This window comes from Gekko japonicus, unplaced genomic scaffold, assembly GCF_001447785.1.
Source record: "Gekko japonicus isolate JY-2015 unplaced genomic scaffold, Gekko_japonicus_V1.1 scaffold1001, whole genome shotgun sequence".
In the NCBI taxonomy this organism is placed as follows: Eukaryota; Metazoa; Chordata; class Lepidosauria; order Squamata; family Gekkonidae; genus Gekko; species Gekko japonicus.
In genome coordinates, this window is record NW_015163117.1 from 601,608 (window position 1) to 622,698 (window position 21,091).

The following is a 21,091-nucleotide window of genomic DNA, read 5'->3' on the forward strand; positions in this document are numbered from 1 at the left end:
ATTAGATAAGCATGTGGAGCAGACATCCATCAGTGGCTATTAGCCACAAGGAATAGATAGGAACTCTCGGTCTGGGGCAAGTGATGCTCTGCATTCTTGGTGGTTGGGGGGGGGGAACAGTGGGAGGGCTTCAAATGTTCTGCCCCCACTGCTGGACCTCCTGATGGCACCTGGTATTTTTGGCCACTGTGGGCATTGGCCTGATCCAACACTGGCTTCTCTTATGTTCTTATGTAAAAGGTTGGGCTGAAGCATTGACAATATTCTGGTGTCAGAATTAAAAAGTGTTGAAAATGTAAAGCTTTTGGTTTGATCAATTTCTTCTATAGGCTACATTTGTAACAGGAAAGCTAATTTACATATACTAATAAAATTATTTTAGAATTATATCTCTTCAAGGAAAGGCAATTATCCTGAACTAAATAAGTGACTGGAGTTGTTCTGGCAGGGACACTTATTTAACATCTTGTGTTTTCTCAAAAAATAGCTGTGAATTCTCAGTTATTGGAGATATTTTACACGGGCTGTGAGAACTAGGGCTGAACCTAAAGGTGGTGTTTTTTGTGGAAAAGAACACTCAGGTGGAGTAGTTTTGTTGGTCTGAAATAGTAGAACAAAGTTTGAGTCCAGTGACACCTTTAAGCCCAACAAAGTTTTATTCACAGTATATGCTTTCGTGTGCAAGCACACTTCTTCAGATACAGTGGAGCTGAACCCCCCTCAACCATTAGGAGGTGGAGGTTGTTGTGGGCCTGACAACAATGAAAGCTTATACCATGAATAAAACTTTGTTGGTCTTAAAGGTGCCACTGGACTCAAACTTTGTTCTGTAACACTCAGGATGGGTTTTGGGGTGTTGATACTGAAAACATAGCGAAGGGTGCATCAGCAACCAAAGAAGCAAAATGCAAACAAATTATTTGACTCCCCCTCTCCACAGTTTTCCCTTTCTCTGTTTAATCCTTACAAGAATCCTGTGAGGTAGGCTGAGAGTGTGACTACCAAAGGTCACTCAGTGAGCTTTCTGACTGTGAAGGGATCTGTCTCCCAAGTCCTAATCTAACACTCTCATTAAGACATTGACTCTCATAATTTACTGAAGCAGTTAAAAATAACGTATAGCCTTCTGAGATTTGCCTCATCAGTTATTGGCATGAAGACTGGTTCTGTCCTTCCAAATAAAGTGTTTGTTTAATCTGAATGAGGGTTTAGTTGGCTCTCCTTACTCGCAGTAATTTTGTCTCATAGCCAGATCTGATTGGCTAAATAGCATTGTGACATCATCTCATTCACTACAAGATCTCCAAAGGGCTGAGATCAAACACAGGAGGAGAAAAAATGGCACAAAAGCAGCAGCAGAGAGGGGAAACAATGATAACAATAGCCAGCCAAAGCTGAGGAAAATAAAGAATTAAGGATTTTCCCTCCCTTCAGGGACCGTTTCAGCTCTCCTCCAAAGCACTGTCCCCCCCGTTTAAATAATTGCATTTCAGAACATCTCTAGTCAAAGAAAAGTAAAATAAAATATTGCAGTGCTCCTATAATCTCTTGAAACAAACAGAACCCCATTTCACCTTCATAACTGGTTTCTTCTAGGGATTCCAGCCTCCAGGTGGGACCTGGGGATCCTCTGGAATTACAGCTCCTCTCCAGAAAACAGAGATGAGTTTCCCTGGAGAAAATGGATGCTCTGGAGGGTGGACTCTATGGCACAGAGCCCCCCCCCGACCCCCTCCCCACACTCCACCCCCAAATCTCCAGGAGTTTCCCAGCCTGGATCTGGCAACCCATTGCCCCCCCACAATCCCTCACCAGTGGCCAGGGGGGACCTGGCAATCCTAGTTCCTTCTGAACTGGATGGTCCTCTCAGCAAATGGTTCTCTGCAGAGGGCAATGTAGGTCTTGTAATTTTCTTGCCACTAAAGGTAAAGGTAAAGGTTCCCTTGCTCGAAAGTCAGTCGAGTCTGACTCTAGGGTTGCGGTGCTCATCTCCGTTTCAAAGCCGAAGAGCCAGTGCTGTCCGAAGACGTTTCCGTGGTCATGTGGCCGGCAGGACTAAACACCAAGGCGCACGGAACGCTGTTACCTTCCCACTGAAGTGGTACCTATTTATCTACTTGCAATTTCTTGCTTTCGAACTGCTAGGTTGGCAGGAGCTGGAACTAGAGACGGGAGCCAACTCCGTCATGCGGCGCACTTGGGTCTTGAACTGCTGAACTACCGACCTTCCACAGCCTGCAGTTCAGCGTCTTAACCACTTGAGCCACTAGCAGAGTGTTTTTGCTAAAAGACCAAGTACAATAAACAAAACCCTAATAGAATTTTGCATACACTTTCTACACTTACAAAAAAGGGGTTTTTTGTTTTCATAAAGCAGATCATTGAAAGATAAAACAAATTTCCCTCACATAGATTTAACGTTATAGACATCTGGAGATTCTGTACCATGTCTAAAAATAGGGCAATATGCATCAAATTTAGACACTCCATCATAACATCATACATCATAATACTTAGAGTGCTTCTCAACATGGCTAGTAGAAAGTGATCCTCTATTACGATTCTCAGAATGGCCAACTTCTATATACCCTGTTCTCCAGACAGTAGTTTGGGACTGGAAGTATTTTGCTGCACAAAGTGATTCCCACGTGGGCAGTCAGCCACCATAATAAAGCTGGTGCCATTTAGCCATAAATGTTTTGCAGCCACAGAAAATGTGCGCTCAGGTACACTGGCAGCATTACATATCAGATCCCAAATAAAGATCAAGCACCATTAAACAGAGTGGAATTTTCCAACTGAATACACATAGGACGAAACTCCACTCACAGAAGTGGGAATACCTGTATGTCTTACATTTTGAAAATGTTTTTCTACTCCGTATGAGAGAAACTTCAATTTGTATAACATTTGATATCGGCATGAGGAGCAGATTTGGCCAAAAGACTGTCTGATGCCCATTTTAAGTGTTGAATGTTTTTATGATGTTTTATATGTTTTTAATTATGGCATGGCGAATCACCTTGCCCTTGTTAGCTGCCCTGAGCTCACTGGGAAGGGCAGGATACAAATGTGAAAAATAAATAAATAAATAAATGTTATATTGTACTGCACATTTTTTTCACTAAAATTTATATTACTTAAGGAGGCACAAAAACAATTAAAGCTGCCAAATATTATTGTTGTTCATACTTTAACTTATTTACAGAAAGGTATATGGCTATAAAGCTTTTTCATTTGAGAATTGTTACAGTAGGAAGAATTACATAGCAGAGCTTGTGACTTAAAATCTAGTCATAAAAAAATAAATGTTTCTTCATTTGCCCCGAAACATTACTAATGATACTAAATGAAGGGGGGAGCTACCAATTCCAGTCTCCCTGGAGGTGCAGTGTCACATCTGGTGAGAATTAGGAGGGATGCCAATGTGTGGGGACAGTGCTTTAGCATCTGCCCAAAATTCTATGTTAAAACTCCCCCATATATTGATGTCACTTTCAGTTTGTGCCAATTTCCCCTCCATTCCTCAACTGGCCAGGAATAGGGGGAAATTACCATGAGCAGCAGGGAGACATAGGCAACATCGTCAGTGATGTGGTTATGCCACTTTCAGCATACATCAAAATCGACAACATCATGCTGTGATGTCATGGCGATGCTCTGGTGTTTGCACAAAAATCTCTATGGTAAAAATTGCTTCTGCCATAGAGTTTGCCCCCAAATATGAGAGGGTTGCCTATATGTTGCCAGCATGATGATGTCTCTTCTGGTGTGCACCAGAAGTGACATTGCCACATCAATGGTGATGCATTCTGGCCCTCCCTCTCTCCTGGTAAGTCCCCCAGCCGGCCGGCTGATCAGGGGCAGGGGCAGGTGGCGGGGGATCCCCACCTCCACTGGGAGGCTGGAAACCCTACCCTCTGCTGGCCTGTTGAGCAACAGGGGGGAATGGGAGCCCTGGCCAAGAGGTGTCCCACTGCATGAGGTCAGGCCCCAGTGGTGTTATCGATCAGGGCTTGGTGATGAATTGTATTGAATATTAGTATTGAATAGCAATACTAACACTAGTACATACACAAAACACTAGGAATTGTACCATATGTTATCTGTGATAAACTAGGGTCACAAGCTTCCAGGTGAGGCCTGGAGATCTCCTGAAATTACAAACTGATTTTCAGACTACAGAAATCAGTTCCCCTTGAAAAAAAGGCTGCTTTGCAGGGTAGACTCTGTGGCATTATATCCTGCTGAGGTCCCCTGCTGAAGTCCTTCTCCTCCCCAAAGTGCCCCCCACCAGACTCCACCTCAAAATTTCAAGGAATTTCCCAACCCAGAGTTGGCAACCCTCCTAATTACAATCATGTGGCTTTAAAAAGCTCTATTTATCATTCTCACAACATTTAAGAGTCAAATTAATTATGTGCTAGAAGTAAAAATGTAGTTAGGTAGTGCCAGATTATTGCCTCCAATCTCCAATTTACATGCATAGAAGTTGTTATAATCTGTTGCTCTGAGGCCCTAAAACTGAATCCCAAAACATTAGCCTCAAGGCCAAAGCCTAAGATCTGGAACCTCTACAATGAATGGGTCTAAAATAAGGAGTAGTTCCAGGGTAGCAAATAAAATTCTAACACCATGTAAGCAGAGACTAAATGACAACAAAAACCAGGCATTAGATCTGTAAATAATCAGAAGCATAAAAATCAAACACAAACTGTTTGGCGGGTAATTGACAGTCACTGTTAATAAAGCTCATTAGTCTAACCATGGTGACAGCTATTGTAAACAACATTTCAAAGTCCATAATGAATTATTTCCAGCACTCAGAAATGTAAATAACTTGGCCTCCAGACAGGAAACCCTAAAAATGCAAGACAGCAGAACAGAGCAATTCATCAAAGATTGTCATTTCCTTGAGAGTCATCTTGACTCAATAAAATGAAATAAAATATTCTTGCTGTGTAGGAACACAAAAAACCTCATTTGCTGAAATTGCACATGTAACACTTTTGCAGTCATCAACTGCAGATTTTGACCCCAACTTCAATTATGGCTCGACCTGAGTATTTTAGGAATCTTATTAAGACTGAGAGCACCACTGTGGGTACTAGGCTTGCCAGGTGTGGGCAGGGGATCCCCTGCTTTTGTGGGCTCTGGTAGCAGGGGAAAACCCACCCCCAAACAGATGTCCCTGCGCAACATTGGCAGCATCTGGCTACGCTCTACTATTGGGGCCATTTTTACCATAGAGTTTTGTCCTAAAAGTAGAGCATTACCCCGATGTTGCTGATACAATTATGTCACTTCCACTGCCCCCACCCACCGTGGAATGCCCCCCAAATCTCCCAACTGGCCAGAGGAAGGCACCTGGCAACCCTAGGGGGGTACAGGCATCCAAACTATGTATGTTGGAAATGTTCAGACCACAATTCTTCCTGGCATTTGACATCCAGACACCATCTAAGGCCAGAGTTTGCTGAGAGGCCTGCATTTGCTCTGTGGATGCTCACATTTTGTATTTACTTCGTCACACACTTTCCATATTGGAAGGAGCCAATGCTATCATGGCTGAGAATGTGTGTGGCCATGTCCTGAAATTGTGTATTGTGCACTTCTGAGATTAGACCAACAGCTATTGGATGGTCTTGGTTCATTTGGATCTTTTTTGCAGGCTGAATTGTCTCAGGCTTTCCCTTCTCTGCCTTTAGTTTTATAACTTCATTTTTAATATGGAGCAACTAGTAACACACATACATGCACACCCACAGTCATTCTTTGCAAGTCTTGCTCGTTTTAGGTTGGGCTTTACCACTATTACCAAATTTCTGGTGTACATGTAAAAATACTATTATTAACTTATAAAGTCTTTACTATTTTAAATATTTTCCAGGAGAGTCTTTTATTTCTAGTTCAACTTATTTTGAGGGATTGTACACATTTATCACCACATGCACATTGTGGGAAATGTGTTTGTTGTTTGTTTCTTTTTCCTTAGTTTATTATGGGAGGGAGGTGATCAGCAGCCTGATGTCTAACAATTGCTGTGGCCCTGTTATTGTGCCTTATATGCCAGAGAGACATCTTGGGCAAATTGATTGAGAGGGAGGTGGTGATACAGTTGCAGGGTTTTCTGGATGACGCTTCCATTTTAGATCCCTTCCAGTCTGGCTTTTGCTCAGATCACGGGATGGAGACGGCGCTGGTCGCTCTTACTGATGACCTCCGTAGGCACCTGGATTGGGGTGGTTCAGCGGCGTTGCTGTTGCTAGACCTGTCAGCTGTGTTCAACATGGTTGACCACCAGCTGCTCGCCCACCGCCTCGCCGACGTGGGGATACAGAGGCTCGCTTTACAGTGGCTTGTCTCCTTTCTCCAGGGTCGGGGTCAAAGGGTGGTGCTTGGGGAACAGCAGTCCAGGAGATGCCCACTTCAGTGTGGGGTACCCCAGGGCACAGTGCTGTCCCCAATGCTGTTTAACATCTTTATGCGCCCCCTTGCCCAGGTGACTCGGAGGTATGGGCTGGGTTGCCATCAGTACACTGATGACACCCAGCTCTATCTGATGTTGGGTGGCCGGTTGGACTCCGTACCAGAAGACCTGGACTGGGCGTTACAGGCCGTGGCTGGTAGGCTTCGGCTGAGCCGGTTGAAACTGAACCCGGCAAAGACAGAGGTCCTGTGCCTGAGTGGTGGCGGCTCAGGGTTGGGGGTCCCGCTCCCAGCCTTCAATGGGGCAGCTCTCGTGCCAGCGTTGGAGGTTAGGAGTTTGGGGGTGCTCCTGGATGCCTCCTTGACAATGGAGGCCCAGGTAGTGGCCACTGCTAAATTGGCCTTTTATCATCTTCAGCTGGTTCGGCAGTTGTTTCCCTTCCTTGACTGCTGCGACCTGGTGACAGTGATCCATGCGATGGTCACCTCGAGACTTGACTACTGCAATGCTCTCTACATGGGGCTGCCCTTGTCCCAAATCCGGAAGCTGCAGCTGGTGCAGAACGCCACAGCCAGGGTGTTGATGGATCTCCCACATCGGGAGCACATCCAGACTGTCCTTAGGTCACTGCACTGGCTGCCAATAGCATACCAGATTCGCTTCGAGGTGCTGGTACTTACCTTTAAAGCACAATATGGCCAGGGTCTGACCTACCTGAGGGACCGGCTTTTCCCATATGTACCCCAGAGAGCACTACGGTCATGGGCCCAACATTGTTTGACTATTCGGGACCCCAAGGATGCAAGGCTCACCAGTACCAGGGCCAGAGCCTTTTGTGTGGTGGCTCCTTACAGGTGGAATGAGTTCCCGGAGGAGATCAGGGCCCTGCGGGACCTTTTACAGTTCCACAGGGCCTGCAAGATGGAGCTCTTCCACCAGGCCTTCAAATAGGAGCCTCAGCTGTATGCCTGGCAAAACATTTCTGTTTTACAGGACCTGCGGAACTTGATCAGATACCACAGGGCCTGTATCTCATCTGGAAGGGCATTCCACCAGCCCAGGGTCAGAGCCAAGAAGGCTAGGTGAATACTTTTTGAGCTGGGGACCACCAGAACATTATTATTCATAGAGCACAATTGTCATGGACCAGCCTGACCAGCTTGAGTCCAGAGTGGCTGAGGACTCCTCAGGAGTTGAGTAGCCATATGCATCCAGCTCTGGACCAGCTAAAGTTAGTGAATTAGAGATACAGGAGCCTCAAGATTCATTGCCGGCAACTGACCTTGAGCCACCCACGCTTAGCTCTGAAGTAGCTGATGAAGTACAGCTGCAAGAAAGTAGCCCACCAGGTCCCCCCCCCCAAATTAATTGAACAGCGAAGGGAAAAACTCCAGCAAGATTTAAGGACATGCAGACAGAGTGCTCGCCTCTTAGCTCAACAGCAGCAGCTTAATGATAGCAGTTCTGAGTAAATGCAGGAGCACCTGCAAGCAGATGACTGCAAATCAGGCTTGTTAAGGAATGCCTATAAAAATCAGACCTGGAGAACTGCAGATTTGTGGAAGCAACATGTCACAATCCTGTGAACTTTGCAACCACAACTCCAGACTCTGCCTGTCTCCTGCAACCTTTGGACTGACCCTCAGCTCTGCTTTTCGGACCTGCCTGAGCCTTGCTGCTCAATGACCCTTGGACTGCCTTGACTCTGCTTTCCTGAGCAACCCATGAACTCTAATTGCTGCTAAACCAGTATTTGATCTCTGGACTGGATTCTTGACTGTTGTCTAGCTCTGTTGCCTTGCTCTGCCTGTATTCCAGGACAGCAATGCTCTCTGGGAGGTGTACCAGGGGAGAGACAGTCCTGAAGATATGTTGGTCCCAGACCATGTAGGGCTTTGAAGGTTAAAACCAAGAGCTTGAATCTGATCCAATATTCAACTTGGAGCCAGTGCAGCTGGTAGAGCACCAGTTGTATGTGGGCTCTAGACAGAGTGCTTGTAAGCATATGCACCACTGCATTCTGGTCCAGTTGGAGTTTTCAGGTCAGTCTCAAGGGTAGCCCTCCATAAAGGCAGTAGTCTAGTCTGGAGGTGACTGTAGTATGGATCACTGTGGCTAAGTTGGGGCAAGACAGGAAGGGAACCAGTTGCCAGACCTGATGCAGATGGAAAAATGCCGGTCTGGCAACATGTGTAATTTGAGCTTCCATTGAAAGGAGGCTATCCAGAAACATTTCTAAACTCTTCACAAGTGACCCTGGTATTAACGGCTCTCCATCAAGGGCTAGAAGTTGGCATTCTAACCTGAGGTCTCCTTGGCTCACCCACAGGACCTCCGTCTTCAATGGGATTAGTTTTAGCCAGCTCTGCTTCAACCAACCAATCACAGCCTCTAGGCCACTGACCAGATTGTCTGGGGCAGCATTCAGTCCGCTGTCCATCAACAGATACAGCTAGGTTATATTATATTATAACATTTTCATTGCAAGAAGGAGCAGAGGTCCATCAGTGGCTATTAGTCACAAGGTATAGATAGGAACTCTCAGTCTGGGGCAAGTGATGCTCTGTATTCTTGGTGCTTGGGGGGGCAACAGTGGGAGAGCTTCTAATGCCTTGGCCCCACTGCTTGACCTCCTGATGGCACCTGGTATTTTTGGCCACTGTGTGACAGAGTGCTGGACTAGATGAGCCACTGGCCTGATCCAACATTGGCTTGTCTTATGTTCTCTTAATTAAAGAGTTATAGTTCAGGCATATTCATAGTAGTAGACATTTGACACCTAGCAAAGTAAGAAAGCTATCATTACTTAACTTAGGCTGGATTCAGACATTTTGACAAACTGAAAATATTAAACATGTGTTTGTTGGTGTTGGGCTGTGCTGACATACTTCCCTTGCTCCTTCCAAGGGTTGCTAGCCCCCCCCCCATCCACTGCTGGGGGGTGAGGGGTAGAATTGCCACATCTGGGTTGGGAAACTCCTGGAGATTTGGGGATGGAGCCTAGGGGCCTTGGCGGGGTACAGTGCCATAGAGTCTACCCTTCAAAGTAGCCATTTCCTCCAAGAGAAGTGCTATATGCAGTCTGAAAATGAACTGTAATTCCAGGGGATCCCCAGGCCCCACTTGGAAGCTGGCATCCCTACTCCTCCCATCTCCCCTCATACAAAGGTTGACTGAAAAATCTCCAGCTCGATCAAGCTGTAACACAGGCATTTCAGCAAACCGGAATTTCTTTACTCTCTACAAACTGGGATTTTGAATTTCAGTTTAATTCCAGTCCTGAACCTTGTTTTTTTGGGGAGTAAGAAAACTGCCATTCACACAGGCATCACATTGAAGCTTGATCAAACATTGACACTTGATCAAAAGAGAAAGAACTGTGAAGCCCAGAAAACACCAAGAAAGCTCCATTTAATCTGTTTGTTGTTAGGCTTGAATTTAGCCACTGTCTGACAAATATCTGTGCACCACAGGCTTGCCAGGCACCTACCAGGGGTGGGTGATCCCCTGCTCCAGGGGCCCTCTCCTAGCACCAGTCAGCTGGCTGGCAGGGGACTTACTGGTAGCGTACACTGAAAATTACACCATCACATTGGGACAGTCTGGTATTTGGGCAAAAATTCTGGTAAAAATGATTTCTACCATTGAGTTTTTGCCCGTGCAAACTTCACTGGAGGCCAGAAGAGTTGCCTAGTTTTTTATGTCACAGTCTGTATTCATCTTCAACCTGGCCAAGTTTCAAGTGGATTATTCCTAGTTCTGTATTGTTATTGTTGTTGTTATTATTAATGGCACCTAGTTCTGTAGACTTCCAGCTATGCTAGAATCCCTATTCTATCCTTTCTTTATAGCTAGTCACAATGTTTTCTTATTCTTTGAATCCATCACACTTCCTAATATCAGCTGTGGAAGAAACCAGCCTGCATAGGACTTAACAGTAGGGTTGCTAGAACCCTCCTGGCAACTAGTGGGGGATGGGGGGGACTTACCAAGAGCAGGAGGGAGGCCCAGGTGATGTTGCCGGGGATATGGTGACATCATCACATTGCAATGCTGGGGTAATGCACTTCTATTTGAGGGAAACCTCTATGTTAAAATTGGGTTCTACCATAGAGCATTTGCCCAAATACCAGAATGTCACCCAGGCTTCACTGACATGATGACATCAGTTCTAGTGCATGCCAGAAGTGATGTTGCCGCATTGCTTATCATGAAGCCGGGCCTCCCCCTCTCTCCTGGTAAGTCCTCCCACCAGCCAGCTGATCTATGGCAGGAGGTGGGGCCTGGTGGTGGAGGGGGTCTGGCAACCCTATTTAACAGTGGTAAAAAAAAAATCCTTACCTGACTGGCCCCTCCGGCATCCTTTGTTGTATAAAATGTCCTCTATTGAAGTTTCAAAAATCAAGTGAATATTTTGTAGGAGACCCTGAAAATTAGAACAAGGAAAAAAAATTACAATGCAAGGTAAGGCTAGTAACAGATGGGAGGTCCTATATCTTTTCCACGTTGACTAAAGTTAATCTTGCAGTAATGCAGAGACAATTATGTATGTGATAAATATTATTGACCTAATAGACATTTTTCAGCATGCAAGATAATATTTAAGCAGCTTCTTTCTGGTGCCTTATCAAGAATTCTAAACTCCACTGTAGTGGCAGGGTTCATCTACAGTACACATTCATATTAGTTTTATATCAGACATGTTCTTCCCAACCAGCACAGGATTGTAATTTGACACAGATGGTGAAAATTCTCTCATACAGATCCTGAGACCCACCCACAGAATTACAGTTCCCAGGATTCCCGGGGGGAGGGAATAGCTAATGTGTAGTTTCAATCCTAAACAGTGTTACATCCTTACAAATCCATTTAAGTCAATGGGCTTAGAACAGTGTAACTGTACTCAAGATTGCACTGTACACTGCTTAATTACAATGCTGTAATATGAATTAGCTATTAATATTCTCAGATGAATAAGTGGACTGGAGCGAATTAAAGTGATTTTTCAGTACCATATGTCAGATCATAGAGCTGTAAAAGAGCAACCAAAATGATGAAAGTGCTGAAGAACTTTCACTGCAAAAAAAAAAAGGAAAGCAGCACCATGTTAGGAAAACTTACACTCTTTGGCATCTATTGATTTCAGTGGACTTAGGAGGGTGTAGTTTTGTTTAGTGCTGCATTGTAAAATGTTTCGGGCTTCTTGAGTAACAGAAATCTGTTACAGCCTTCTAAGATCATTGATGGCAATGGGCTTAGAAGAGTGTATTGCTGTTTAGGATTGCACTGTAGGGGAACAATTGATATAAGGTTTTCAAATTCCTTTACGGCACTGAGAAAATAGGTAGAAATAATTTCCCTCTGTGTCTCATAACCCTAGAACATGAGATCACTCTATGAAGTTGGTTGATGACAGATTTAGGGCAGGCAAAAGAAATAACTTCTTCATGCAACAATTAATTTACAGAGTTTAGTGATACAAGATATAGGCTCTGGTCACACGGGCCAGATATCGCGGGGGGGGAGGCGTGGCTAATTGCCCTGGAGGAAACTAATGCGCGGCCGCCCGAGCAGACGTCCCGGTCGAGGTCCCGTGGTTAGGGGGGAGATGCCGACCAGACGGGTATCCTGCAGCACGGCACAGAAGCCGCGCCACATGATCGCACTAGCAATCGCTCTTTGTGTGCATGCACTGTTGGGCGCTGTAGTGCAACCTGTGGAAACAGGCACCGGATGCCACGTAAGTCCACCGGAAACACGATCAGACGCCTGCCCTTGGCCTGCGGTTTCCGGAAACTAGTACCTTGTAAGTACTAGTTTTTTAATCCGCACCTTTGGCAGGGAGCCACGGGTTCGCCATGGGAACACTGCGCTTCCCAGATGTTGGGGTGTGATCGCGCCCGGAAAATCCGCGGGACTCCTGTGCCTCTCCCACAGCAACTTTGCCGTGTGACCAGGGCCATAATAATGTTGACAAATTCAGTCACACACACACACACACACACGTGTGTGTCTATCAACAGGGTTTTTTTTAGCCACAATAGCTAAATGTAATCTTTTCTCCTTATGTAAAGCATTTCAACTAGGGATGCCAGGCTCCCGGTAGGACCTAGGGATCCCCTGAATGACAGTTCATTTCCAGCCTACAGAGATCAGTTTCCCTGGGGGGGGGAATGGATGCTTTGGAGTGTGGACTCTATGGCATTGTATCCCACTGGGCTCCCTGTCTTCCTCAGACTCTCCCCAAATCTCCAGGAGTTTCCAAACCTGGATCAAGCAACCCAACCCCCCACCAGTGGCCAGGGGGCAGCTGGCAACCCTAATTTCAACTAAGAGTGAAAATGAATTAGACTTTAGTGGCTCCATATGGCTCAGCCAGTTCATTAGATCATCAGATAAAGAGATCACCGAATAATGCACTTATGAAAACGTTTAGAAATAGGGGGAAGTGTGTGTTGTTAACAGAAAAGTGTCATTTGCAGCCTTAGAAAGTAAAAACGGTTTTGTAGCACAGATGTATTGTGATTCTTAGAAACTAAGAATGTGTTCTTCAAAATTGGGCTTTTTCTAAAATAGGCCCTGAAACTCACATGAAAAAGAACATTTCAAAGACTTTCATTTGCAGAGGGGGGAAATCCCAAACAAACCCATGTTATGCCCAGTGCTTTGGGCAGGGGCAGATTTTATCTCCCTCCGTGTTGCCTCTTTGAGCATATTCTTTTTGTCCCACATAAGTCAATGAGAATCATTGACAAATGAGAGACAGTAAGCAACAGCACTCAGGAACATAGCTGGAGGGAGCAAAAACACCTCTCTCCATAACATTGTCTGGGCTATTTGGAAGAGCCACACACATTACCCCACTGTTTCTTAATTGTGACTTGTATTCTTGAATGTGGAATAAAATGTAGTCTTGAGAAATGAGCTTGCCTCTGCATAGCTCCATTCTAGTGTTAATAAGATAAGCATATGGAGCAGAGGTCCATCAGTGGCTATTAGCCACAAGGTATAGATAGGGGCTCTGGGGCAAGTGATGCTCTGTCTTCTTGGTGCTTGGGGGAGGGGTCAACAGTGGGAGGGCTTCTAATGTCCTGGCCCCACTGCTGGACCTCCTGATGGCACCTGGTATTTCTGGCCACTGTGTGACACAGAGTGTTCAACTGGATGGGCCTTTGGCCTGATCCAACATTGGCGTCTCTTATGTCCTTATGTAGTGTTCAGTTCTTGGTCACACAAATGTATGACTTTGATTCCTCTACTCAGGTGTGCAGAACACATACGTGAACCATTCACTGTGTGGGGAACATGAGTGTTCAATTTGGTGTTATCCCCCTTTGAAAAAACTGAAATACCACCATCAATTCTTTGTAGTGAACCTCATTTAAAAAACAAAACAGAAAAGCAGTTTAGAAAAGGTGCAACTAACCAGCACTGCAATCCTAAGGAGAGTTACACTATTCTAAGCCCACTGACTTCAATTGACTTAGAGTCGCATAACTCTGTTTAGAACTGTACTGTAATGCACTCTACATGAGCATGTCTCTCATACCCATTGAGGCATGGCAACAACTGGGAGCCAGCTACAGGAATGTCACATTTGAAAGTGCCCAAATACTTTTGGTACTCAGGCAAATATACTCAAGTACTAAAACTGAAGTGAGAAAGGCCAAGGAGGGCAATTCTAGGAAGAAATAGTACTGCTGTTTCTCATATTTGTCCAATGTTGTTAAAATATCAGTAAGAGGTAGGGTCTCTGTTTAAGAAAACAACAGTCAAAGGAGTCAAGGTAATACCTGCACTACCACCTCAACTGATCATGTGAACTGATCCTCCCTCTGATTAAAACAGCCTTATTCTCTTTTCCATCCCTGTACTTCACTGCAACAGCTGTACAACAACCATCAATGACCAGGGAACAATTATATCGCCACCTCCAAATGTACTGTTTATCACCCAGCAGACTCTAGAAGGATGTTCTAGACACTAGTGTCAAAGGACACTTCAGTACTTTATGTGGTTAATTCTTTACTGAGTTTACATATTTTTAGTGTAAGGAGCCCTCTAACTGGAGGAAAGGCAGATAGCCAAGAAACTGATAGCCCCTGGGGGAATTATCCAGGAATTCTGTGATTAACCTGACACTAAGGCCAGAACCAGGCATGCAGTGAACTGTATGGTTGCTGCCAACAACTGCAATCCCATGTCCAGCTTTCTCTCCATAATTATGTGTATTTAAAGGAATGTGTGATATTTTCTTATTGCCTATCACACATTTCCTCACCCCATGATGGTATTTCCTTAACCAGACATTATGAGGAGCAGATAATGAAAGAGAGTTGTATAGGGGCTGCTGTTTGGGGCAAAGGCCTATGATGTTTGTCACATCCAGAGGTCATTTCAGGGGGGATCGCGGGGGATCGCAGTTCCCCCGGGTGAGGTACGGGGGCGGGGCACATGACAAAGCCCCGCCCCCACCTCCGGCCGCCCCGCTTCCGGCCCTCATTCAGCCAGGAGGAGGCAGGAGAAGAGGGAGGGTAAGTTGCTTCCTCCCTGCCTCTTCCCACCCCTGTCTGCCTGGGGCCAGGGAGGGCCTTTGCGGGGCTTCCTTGCACTCCCGCCGGCCTTGCAGGTCCACCGCCGGGCCCCTCATGGGGCTCGGCAGTGGAGCTGCAAGGCCGGCGGCGGCAGCCGGGACCGTTGGGGGCGGAGTGTGTGGCCTTATGACACACTTCCGGTGATGTCAGGGGGTGTGGCCTTATGACACACTTCCGGTGATGTCAGGGGGGTGGCATATGCTAATGACTTATGCTAATGAGTTCCCCTAGCTCTTTTTCTACGAAACGACCCCTGGTCACATCTAGTTCTGGCCTAAACTTTACAACACCATGGATGCAGTCCCAAGCACACATGTTGGGAGTAAGTCCCGATGAATGTCTAAGTATGCACACTTAGGATTGCACTGCAAACATACTTACCATGGAGCAAGCCCCATTTAACTCAACCTCCACATACATCCAAGTAAGCATCTTTGAGATTATGTTGACAGTCATATGTCATCTTAGGATATATTTCTTTCATGTTACCTACCCGGAAATGGTTCTCTCTGATAGATCCTTTTACCACATACATTCTACTGTTCTCTGCTTTCAGGTGTTCATAGAAAGGCTCCTCCAGGGTTAGGCTGTCAATGAGGTCACAGCCCACATAGAGACTGTAGTTTTCTCCTGTTACTTGCACTGTGATATTCTTCCAGTGTGAATCAGCGAGGTCCACATCTTCCAAAGGAAACACCTTCCGGAAGCCATCTACCCAGTAGGAAAGTTCCAAGGTATTGTCTCGGCCATTAGAAATAATTTCAAACTGTCGCTGAGAGATACCAGATCCTTCCAGACCAAGGAGGGTGCCCCTGGACTTCCTATCCTGCCTCACGGTGGCGGTGAGGATAAAACCCTCATTTTGCTGGATCAGTTTAATAATTTGTTCTGCTTTTTCCGCATTAATGGGAGGTATGTGATCAAACCGGATGAAACGGTATGCTGGGCCACTGGAAATGTTCCCCCGAAACATTTTTGCTCCAATTGTCTTCCTGTTTATGTTGCTGATTTGCAGTAAGTCAAAAGTCGTCTCATCCTCTCTGTCACCATCTGCAGAAGCCACCAGCATGTAGCAACATGATTAGCAGAGTAACGTACAGCACCCATCAATCCAATCACTTTCTCTCAGTAGCATCGTTTTTTAGCATTGCTAGCTATAATTATCCTTCACAGAGTGATTTATGGCTATTATAACTTTTACCTTCACAACAACCAGAGGAGCTTAAACCATTCACATTCCATTTTCCCAGATGGGAGGCTGAGAGTTCAGTTTTTCCTAGACCACCCAGAGGATTCATATCTGCATAGAAATCTGAATTCAACACTGTCAACTGAACACACTGGCTCAATAAAGCAGTAATCTATCAGTGGATTTCCTCCGAGGTCGTTACCACAGCAGCATGGAGAATACTGAAGTGCTGCCCCATTCTTCACTGTCCCAGCCCTGGTTTAAGTGTGAAGAGCATGTGCTGCAGCTGTTCCCTGAGCAGGCATTAAAGCATTGACACTGGTGTTGGGGAGAGCTTCAGCATGGGGTCTTCCTACATAGCACAAAGCTTCTCAGATTACTTAAAGCTGATTGAAGGATTAGCACTGCAACAGCCTGTATGCTGGCAGACTCAAGACAATGGCCTATGACTGCCAGAAGACACAGGAACTCCATCACTCACGTGGCCCCTTCGTACATGCCCAGGGAAATGCTGATCACCACTTTGGGGTCAGGAAGCAATTTTTCTCCAGGCCAGTTTTGGCCAGGGATCCTGGAGGGTTGTGTTTTTGGGGGGGGGGTTTGCCATTTTCTGGGCATGGAATAGGGGTCACTGGGGGTGGGGGAGAGGTATTTGTGAATTTCCTGCATTGTGCAGGGGGCTGGACTAGATGACTCTGGAGGTCCCTTCCAACTCTATGATTCTATGATTTTATGAGACTATTTCTTAAGTATACATTGCCATAGATAAACAAATTATACCAATTCAGATCAATGGTTCATCTAACCAAACAGTTCCAATCCAGTAGTATACAGGCAAAGGTCTTCCCTAGGTCTGTTGCCTAAGATCTTCTTAATGCCATTTTGACATCACTGAGTTTTATTGTTTAATTGTTTTAACAGTTTAATTTGATTTTATGGTGACATACAAATGTATTTATGATATGATGTACACCACCAAAAATCAAATACATAAATAACTGGAGATACCAGGGAGTCAGCCTGGGATACTTAACATTCACTATTATGAGCTCTGCCATCAAGGGACAACTCCCCCAACTGGATTGGTGATAGAACGGAGAATAGCAGCGCATATGAGCTTTGCTACTATATCTGTTACTGCCTCTGGATGGACATATGGGTAACTGCAGCATATTTAGCAGAAAACACTAAATTCTGCAAATGACTTATTTGCTGTTGCTGCTTGGCCAATCTATGGAAGAGATAAGTGAAACTGAATAAAGTTTTAATCTGAAATCTTTGGGTCCAGTGAATTGTCAGTGAGAACCCAATACTGGGGCATTATTAAAGCCTGGCAAGTTAAGACCGGATCAGAATCTAGAGAGCACAGAAATCCCCTAAGCAGTTCTGGGCTTTCTTAAGGACAAACAAGATACAAATACTAAAAAAAAAATCCATCATAAGAAATTATTCTTTCTATAGAAACTCTTCATGACACTGCCTTGTTCATGACTTACCTTGAGCCTTTGATGACATCCACGATGTTAGCAAAACTGTTAGCCACAACAGCCAGCTCCTGTGCACCATAATGCCTATGAACAAACCAAGACGTATGCATTATTGAATCTTTGTCCGTTTTCAAAGACCAACACATTCCCCTACAAACTTACAATGAAAACCACTATATTGGAAGGGGATTCTGTTCTTACACTACAGCAACTTTATTATTCTTTGACTCAGAGGAGGGCACTTTTGCAATTTAATTTTTTAAAAAATCTTGCTGTTTATTCTGTAGCTTTGACCCTACTTCTACCTCTGTAATCATGTATATGTTTTATCCTAAATTGATTTTCGTGGCGGTCAAGAGAACATTCCTTGGAAATGCAGAAGCAAATAAAGAGGACTCAAGCATAATATCTTTCCTAATAAATTCAAGGAAATATATGCTGCATATGTAAAATCATCTTTGAAACCTTCTGTGAGACATCTAGGCATTCAGATATAGGTCTGCTAGTTATTCCATCTCTTAAATCCACTTCTGGCTAGCTGTAGAGCCACATTCTTGAAAGATAATGGTATTTCCAGCAGGGTTTCACATGTAATTTAACCTACATTTTGTGCTCCAAAGTCAAACCTCAGTCTCTCTCCCTCTCTCTCTCTCTCTCACACACACACACTCTCATGTGCAGTGCTGTAAAAATAGCAGTCTGCTTCTATTTATTTCTACATTAGCATGAAGAGATCCTGTATCTCTGTCCGGATCTTAGACTGAAATCCAAAGCATACTTGCTTTGAAGTAAGCCACATGGTACTCAAAGAAACTTACTTCTGAGTATACATGCAGATGAATGGATTGCACATCTGGCATGTATACATGGAGGGTTTCTGAGTGGAATGGACCCAGCAGAGGAAGCCTAAAGGGCATTTCTCGATAAATTCTCTCTGTGTGCATTTCTTGATCTATTCTCTTTATTGTATTGATAAAAATCTAAAATCTCATGATCCAACCAAAGTTCGTGTTTAAGCCTGAAATCCTGTCCACCCTTCTCTGGAAGTAAGTCCCACTGACCTCAGCAGTATGTATTTCTGAGGCTGCAAGTATGCTTAGTAGGAAATACATCCTTATAATTTCAGTGGGACATACCACTGTGTAAAGTCTGGGACTGAACCCCTAACCCTTTCTCTATCTCTCATCATTACCAACTGCATATATCCAAAGGTAACATCGACAGCTTGAATAAGGTTAATACCTCCACATGAGGGACTAAGCACTTTTACATGGTTTGACTGGGGGGCTTTCCCCCAAATTCAGCAAATGCATGGACCTAAAGGTATGATGATCACAGCCTGCCCAAGCAATATGTACGTAGACTTTTGCTATGCAATCAATCACCTAGTTGAAAAATAGACTCCCAGACTGCTCTTTCATAGTCTTTGTATATTGGGGCTCCTGTAGACTTGACATTAATGCATGGAAGTCCAAGTGAAGACAGCTGGCAAGTCCACCTCTCCACATTCCCTGGACAACAGAATAGGGCCAATTACAATGCGGTCTTTTGTTTGTTCCTTTGGTAGACATACAGCTAGGACAAGACAAAGCTAGGAATGGTTTTGTCCTATGGACTTCATTGGAAGATTCAGGCACGTGCTTAGTGCTCACCCACTGAAGGATCTAATTCAACGGGTGTGCTTAGTGTGGGCTACTTTGGAAGCAGCGTTACCCTAGCAAACCATTCGGAAAGAGATCAGCACATCACAGGTACCCTGCCTAAACAAAGAGAAAATCCTTCAGAAACACTATGGAGAAAGGGAATGCCTTTTGCCCAGCACAAGTGCCTTTGAAGTGAACGGGCATGCTTGCGCTCCTCTTCCTCGTGGATTCTGCCCCTCCAACTCTGGTGCCTATTAGAGACTGGCATGTGCACTTCTGGAAGCAACAGCTTCCTCATTCAAATTCGTATGATGCCCTACAGACCAAAGAAAGTCCCTGCCCAAACGCTACCCTCTCCGATGCTGCAGGCACATGATTCACTGGTGCTCTTGCACGGCTCCCGTTCGCTTTCAACGCTGTTCGGGGCAGGAACGCTTCCCAGGGGACTGTTCCCTAGCCAGAGCATCGGCTCTCTTTTTAGCCCTAGCAGGAAAATCCAGCAACAAGCCTCCCACGAGTAGTTGACTAATGAGAGTAATTGGGGGGGGGGGGGGGATCAGAGAAAGCCTTTTGTCTTTTTGCTTGGGAGCCAGCCTCGTTGGACGCTGCGGGGGTTCCTCCGGAGGACAGGTGCGTTTCAGAACTGCGCTGCGCGCCTTTCGCCCAGCCGCTCCCAAGCCCCCCCCCCCCCCCGGGGGGGCACCATCTCAGCCCTTACCTGGCCCCAAAGGTCTCCAGTGATGCTCTGCGACTTGCCGCTCACAAATCCACTCCCCGAGGAATCCAAGCTAAAGTGCCTGTCTGTGGACGCGCGCAAAGCCGAACTCCTTCCAAAGGCAGTCCTTGGTGGGGGTGTGGAAAACCCCCGCTTTGCCTCTGGCGGGGAGTCCTTTAAGTGGCTTTCCAGCGGCTCGCTCGTCGGCGTTATATAGGCTCCCTTTCCATGCGAGAGCTGTCAATCAGCCAGCAGAGGAAACGCTCTCGACTCCATTCCTCGGCGGCTATGACATAATTCGCAGCTGACGAGTTTCTCTCGTCTACCTGGAAAGCGACCCCAAATCCAGCCACATCCTGACCCAGAGTACTCCTCCCCCCACCACTGGCAGTGGCTCGTTTTGGGGAGGGGAGGAGCCAGACAAGGACAGGAGCGCGACGGTGACTCTAGCCCCCCCCCTTTACGCCCCAATCCTAAACCTTCGAAGGAATTTGCTTGCGTCGAACTGAGAAGACTATTCTCGTGCAAGAAACCTGGAAGGGGGGCTACTTTAAAAAAGCAACAAGAGAAACAAAGGCTGGTCAGATGCCTAGGTTAGTGCACATTCTTCCACGCGTCTGCGTCAGATGAATGGCCAGTTGGCAGGAAGATTCAGACGATCAAGCCCCATAAGAGCGAAAGCGTTAACTGCAACGTGCAAACCGAAGAACTTTTCCTCAAATAAACTTGGAGTAGGATTCTGAGTAGAAATGCTTCGGATGGCACTGCAAAGTCTTGAGTCCAGTGGCACCTTTATGATCAACAAAGTTTGGGCTGGGACGGGGACAGGGGAAATGACTGGCCTATGGGCCAGAAAAATTGAGTTTCCCCCATCCAGATGGCAACTATCCAGGCTTTACTACAATCTTTCCTAAAACTTGGCAACAAAGCAAGTTTGAGAAAGACTGGAGAAAAGCCAGGGGAATCTCTGAAAGTGCACAAATGCATCATGAGGCTGTGGGGAAGGGGTGGGGGATGCTTCCGCAAAGTGTTG

At 45.6% G+C, this 21,091-nt stretch overlaps 1 protein-coding gene across 1 annotated transcript in view; it reads right to left on the minus strand.

Moving 5' to 3' along the window:
* THBS2 (thrombospondin 2) overlaps positions 1-20,386 on the minus strand; it is a 71,061-nt gene extending 50,675 nt beyond the window's left edge. Inside the window, exons 1-4 of the mRNA XM_015406850.1 lie at positions 20,062-20,386; positions 17,710-17,784; positions 15,518-16,074; positions 10,772-10,856 (exon numbers count right to left, since the gene is read on the minus strand). Coding sequence (XP_015262336.1) covers positions 10,772-10,856; positions 15,518-16,074; positions 17,710-17,779 — 712 coding nt within the window. The 5' untranslated portion in view covers positions 17,780-17,784; positions 20,062-20,386. The remainder of the gene's footprint in view (positions 1-10,771; positions 10,857-15,517; positions 16,075-17,709; positions 17,785-20,061) is intronic.
* Positions 20,387-21,091: the final 705 nt, after the last annotated feature.